This window comes from Haemaphysalis longicornis, unplaced genomic scaffold, assembly GCF_048455015.1.
Source record: "Haemaphysalis longicornis isolate Haplotype H1 unplaced genomic scaffold, Haemaphysalis longicornis Haplotype H1 scaffold_9, whole genome shotgun sequence".
Lineage (NCBI taxonomy): Eukaryota > Metazoa > Arthropoda > Arachnida > Ixodida > Ixodidae > Haemaphysalis > Haemaphysalis longicornis.
The window spans coordinates 171,242,196-171,248,079 of NW_027526460.1; the positions used below are offsets into that span (position 1 = coordinate 171,242,196).

Genomic DNA, 5,884 nt, shown 5'->3' on the forward strand with positions numbered 1-5,884 from the left:
TGCGCCTCGTTTCTCGGCTCCAACATGAACGCCGTGAAGAATATTTCGCTTTCTTGACGTCGTTTTTCCCACACGGGTCTCACCCAGTGTGAGCGGGAGCCTTCTTGCTTCTTCTTCAGCGTGTACTCAAGCTTTGCCACGCAAATCTTTCTTTGCCGTTGCACCGCAAACGTCGTTTGCGTGGATCTTCCTCCCGTTCTCTTTAAACCGGAGGTTGCGTGCTTACGTAGGGGCTCTCCTATTGGCTAGTCGCTGAGGCCACTTCCGGGAGGCGAGCGACTGTTTCTGGCGGCCCAGAACCGAGCGATTCGATGAGCGACTTGGTGCGCGGCGAAAAGTAGTTCATCGCTAGTCGCGTCGCGCCCCAAGTCGCTCGCAAAATCGCTCCATGTGGTTGGGGCTTTTGTGTGCGCCACCCCTGCTTCCCTTTGTGACCGCCGGCCTAGTTCTGAAGAACGCGGCTCCCGTCCAGATGTGTCGAAAGGGCACGCCCAATTAGGGCAATAAAACGCCGTTTTGGAGTTGCGTGTCTCGGGGCCACCGTGTTACGCTTAGAGTGCGTAAGCCCTGGCGGCGGCTTTTCAAAGTGCCGCGGCGCCTAATGGCCACCTTGACCGTGGCAAAGGTGCCCCGTGCACGTATGCGCGTCTTTCTGCGTCCGCTCCGTCTGGGGAGAGGAGGGAAGTGCGCAAAGTTTTTGAAGGCGGCGTTTGGCCCCAAGATTGGTGGGTTTCGAGATGTAGCTCTGACCAATCAGGTGTGCTGTCCGGCTTACAATGAACACGAGGGATTATACTCCCGGGCATAACGGCCAGCGGGAGGCTTGGCTGTGACCTTTGAGGTCATCAAGGACCAGCAAGCCTCCGTGCTTAGTGCACGTCAGAACCTTGCCGTCTAGGGCGTAACCCAGAGTCGACCGCTAAGGTCTGATACCTAGGGCGTAACTCGAAGGGTCGATTGCTAAGACAGCCATGCTCATTCAACCCTGTAACCAACTTTCCGTAACCAACCCTTGTAAATAACCGTAAATTCAGTTTTCTTCGTTTTGCTCATCGAATCCTGCCGTCGCCGTTCCCTTGTCTTATCCCTGGCCACCACCACCGCCGAGCACCCGCAGCAAAAGGTTCCTTCGCCGCGGCCAACGAACCACAAACCCTGAAGGAGGAGTTTCTACTGATGGCATCTACGTTCCGCTTGGAACACTCGTGCAGAAGGGGGTCGTGGTTCTATAAATGTTGTAGTGGAGTGCCTCAATTCACACCCGTCTCCGCCGTACGGCCGCGCTGGCATCGAGACATCCGACTTGGAGCAGTGGAACACGGTAAATTTAAATTGACTTGAGCAAACTTGTAGCGTGTTATCTTGGAAGGAACGAGACTGAGAGGAACAGCATGAGAGGTAAGCGGGAAAGAGAAGGGAGGCATTTACTTGATAGGGGTGCCGAATCTACACTCTCTCGCATCTACCGCCACAGGTAAGGGGAACGGCTCATCAGGGGAAACGGAAAAGACTCAGCATAGCACGCGCGCAGCTAGCCACTGCTTGCGCGCTGCTCCGTGAACTCTGTTAGCCCTTATAGAGGAGTCCTCCCTATATAATTTCGTTTAACTCATCGCAGGCACTTTTCCGAAACTCTAAAATGTGAAACAAGACCAGTTACTTTTGTTTTCATGTTTTTCCAATGTTAAACATCTAGAATGCTTGACTAACACATTCAAATCATCTGCGTATATTCTCTTGTATTATGCACGTCGGGATAATATTGGAAAGCGGCCAAAAAGGTTTCAGTGTGAATTGAAGATCCGCAGGTAAACTAAAATTCCATGTAGCCTCCCACTATGGCATGTCTCGGTCCAGGTGTAGCTGCAGAGCGTAACACTTGAGATGGAACGCAGCATCTCAGTTGTCTGATCAGCAGATGGATACACAAACAACAGTTTTCGTTCCCCACGGCAAATATACCTAGCATTTTGTCTTGTTTTCTGCGGCAGTGCCACAAGGTGCTGCTGGAAAGGGGAAAAAGATCCGCATTTTCTCGAGCGCCTACATCCAAATGGGATAGTGCACACACAGCCACATGACTGAAGCTCGCACATTTACTCGCATTGTTTGGCACTCGAAAGAACAGAGCAATGGCATAGGGATAACAGGGGCGAAACCTATTTAGTCGTCTTCTTGGACGGCCCCTGTGACGCACTTGGCAACGTTGTAGATGCGACCGTCCTCGTGGAAGAAGAGGCGCACGTGCAGAAGCCCCTGGGCGACGCCCACGATCTCCACGAGGAGGTCCTGCCCACGCACACAGTTGACGAAGCTCTCGCAGGACTCGGAATCCCAGCTGGGCTCGTCCCCCACCAGCTCGCCCTGAGCGCTGCTGGTGGTGACAAGGCAAGCTTGGAGGGCCTGCTGGGGCAGGCGCGTGAAGCGCTCCTCGAGGCATCTTACCCGCGTCACGGACAGGCTCTCGCAGAAGCCAAAGTCCATGTAGAAGACGCACAGGACGCCGCCCTCTTCCAGCGATGCAACCCGGGCCCGGTACCAGCGCTCGTCCAGCTTGCTCTGGGCGGCCACCAGCTCCCCTTGGGCTTTGGCCACGTGCCGGCTCTCTCGGTCGGCTCCTCGGCTGTAGGAATCCTGTAGCTCCATCATTAGGGTCTCTAACGTGTCTCGCAAGTTCAGACCCCTGCCCTGTGTGGCGAGCCGGTCAACCGACCTCCTGCCATAAGGGAAGATAAGATAAAAACAGCTTGGGCTGAGAATTGCAGACACTTGGCCCAGCACTTGGCTTCCAACTTCAGGTGGCCGCAGGGGCCTCACAGGGTCAATGACTGGTTCGCACGCTGGAAAGCCAGCTGGACCACGATAGACATGACTGTAGCTGGAGAGACCTTCTTGGCGGGAAAATGCCTGGGTGCAACCTTTCCACATTGCGCCAACGCAGGGTGCTGCCATGCTAGGAGCTTCCAGCCTGGGGTTGTGCATGTTGACGCTGGTAGGCGGGCTTTTGTATTCTGCCCTGGGGTCGTATGGCCAGGTGGGATTCGGGACAGGCACCAGGCAACTCTTGGTACTTTGTGCGTGGCCCTCCTGGGTCATGCACTTGGCCAAATTTCCGTGCTTCCGGCTGAACAGCTTCACCACTTGCACCTGGTCGTCGAAGGCGTTGCGACTGCTGCCTGTGCTCACAGGCACCGCTGCCAGCAGAGTCTCACTGTCCACCAGTGCAGCGAAGCGATCCAGCGCTGCCTCCGTCCATCCTCCCTTCCGTGGCTGCACGTCACTGAGCTGGAATCTCGTGGCCAGCGGGGGTATGTGGTGCAGCCGTGGGTGACTTTTGTACAGTGATGAAGTCGTCACAGTTCTCCTATTGCCGTAGTCAATCAGGAAAACGCGGCACATCCCCGACTCGAGCACGGCTTCGACACGCACCCTAGCCCCATTCTGCTGTGGTGACTCCTTAAGGATGAAAGCGTTCCCCGTCTTGATTTTGGTCGCAGAGTCTACGCGCTCGGTGCACAAAGGGAGCACGCGCTGCACCAGTGCCAGCTGCCTCCTGGCGGAAATTTCCTGCCCATAGAAGTGCGCCGGCGAGCAGGTGAAGGTGACCATGATCTGCAACGGCTTCGTCCCAGCCGGTAACTCGTCCTCGGGCTCGCCTGCAGTGGACGGCACGGCAGAGGGCACCAGATGAGCTGGCACCGCAGCTTGAGCAGAGTCTAGCGTGTCGCTGTGATGAATGGGCTCAGCGAAGCCTTCTGCAATCAGATATTCGCGGATGTCGTACGTTCTCGTCCCCACCTTTTTTTCTTGGCACATGGCGTAGAGGTCAACCGCATAGATGCCCGTGTCAGACGTCGTGTAAAAGACGGCTTCGTACAGCAGTGTGCCGCGCTTCTCCAGCTGCCCCAAGTCAAACGGTGTGCTCGCGACTGTGGGCTTGAGATTGCGGATGGCACATTCCACCGCCCTGCGAGGCTCCGCTGCCGCTGCCGCGTTGATAGGGTAGATTCTATCCAATGCCACCACATCTGACCTGCCGCTGTCCACGTAGAGCACCTCGACACGTAATGGTACGCCGCCACTGTTTCTGTACACTTCTGTTGCAAGCGCTCGCAGCATTGCCGATCCCTTGCTGCGGTCCTCGCAAACCATGCAGAACATGCCGACACAGGCTTCGTACACATGACACTTGCCTGGGGCGATGCAGAAATCGTCTCCGTCTTGAAAAATTCGGGGTAGCTGGTAGCGTAAATAAAACCGATTGGGCTTCAGGTAATGCGTCAGATGCACTGGAACGCGCACTCCTACGGGTACATCCGAAGGTTTCGCTATCGCTGGCTGTCCGGCTGGGACCCCGAGCGCCTCGCATATTGCCTCCTGCATCGTCAGGTTCGGCTGCTACGCACAAATGCGTTGCGTGGCCACTGGTGAGCCCGTCGGACACGAAACGTACGTGCTCCACGATGCTCACTGCTTAGAGCCCAGTAGGCGGGAAAGCAAGCAGGCTCGAACGCGGTACACGCAGTCGATATTCGAGCGCAGCGCCTGACGAACCTATTTCAGTAACCCCTGGTGTTTCGGGGAGGTACAAAAAAGTTGCGCATCATAAAGAAAAAGGCGACGATGATGATGGTGGTGATGACGATGATGATGCCCTCGCGTTTGCTTAATATACGGATTCATTCAAACTGCTGTGGCCAGGTACTGATATTACAAAACGTCAGCGTACGTCAGAATTTAGGTTTTGTACGTAAACTGCAAGGCTATTTTACTATCCTTTTTTAAATAATATATTGCTAGATGACAAGAGTTTCTCAAGTAAAATTGTGGGCATATCATGAGAAATTAAACATCCAAGAGCTTTTGCTGGCCCGGTATATTTAATATATAGCAACTTCGGCTAGTAAGGTAAGAGATTATCCCGATAAAGGGCAAGCTTTCTTTTTGTTTCGGTTTAAGTAAAATTCAAAAGGTGTATCTGGGTGAGCGCGTGAGCCTGCTTGATCTACATTTTACGGTTTTAGTATCACACGCACACACGCACGCGCGCGCGCAAATGCACACGCACGCACACGCACATGCACACGCGCACGCGCTAGCACGCACGCACAGAACGCCCCGCGGATAAAGTAAAAATTACTAGCGCAATCGCCTTTTCTGACGCTAACCTTCTTACAGGACGTGGCACTGGCGGCACGTCTGAGCACATCTGGCATAACCACTACAACATTTTGTTTTGAGCTGGAACGAGATTGTTGAGCCGTTCCTCTCCTTCGGGGGGCATCCTCGACCCAGGAGGCCCTGGGCTCCCAGTTGCGCGGGGGATGCCAGCTTAGAGGGAAAAATTCTCAGAAGAGGCCTCTTGTAAGGTGACTTGCAAAAGTGTGTAGCGGTTCCAGGTTCCATTCGGCACAGGGTTTCGCGCATTTAGGGGCCTCAAGGGTGAGGTGGGGCTCGCGTAGGACCCTCGTCCCGCTTCTCACTCACCTGTGAAGGGAACTAGCTCCAGGAAGGTCGTCGAGGCAGTGCATGGCAGTGTCGACTGGTGGCGGAGGGCTTTGCTCCCCGCGCTTTCCTCGACGTGTTTCCCGATTTCCCTCCGCGATGCGCGCAATGTGTCCCTTACTCCCGCCTTATTTGGCACCAGGGCTGAATAACAGTCTCCCTCGTTGTATGTGTGAGTTAGCCTGTTTGTGCGTATACACCCCGCGTTCTTGCCTCTCGCATCGAGGTAGAAATTAACACTCGCTTTTGTCTTCCTAAAACGTTTTGTCGGTGGTCTTGGGCCTTCCTGTTTTCGTGGTTAATCGCCCAGCTGCGCATGCCACTGTCACGTAATGGGCCAATCCCCCGACTATGGGTACACACGCCATTACCACAAAGG

General features: G+C 54.8%; 1 protein-coding gene across 1 annotated transcript; it reads right to left on the reverse strand.

The window, feature by feature from the left end:
* Positions 1 to 2,163: 2,163 nt before the first annotated feature.
* LOC144153566 (tudor domain-containing protein 1-like) lies at positions 2,164 to 4,161 on the reverse strand. Its single transcript, XM_077685187.1, has one exon. It carries the CDS (start codon positions 4,159 to 4,161, stop codon positions 2,164 to 2,166), a length of 1,998 nt encoding a protein of 665 aa, XP_077541313.1.
* Between the last annotated feature and the right edge of the window lie 1,723 nt (positions 4,162 to 5,884).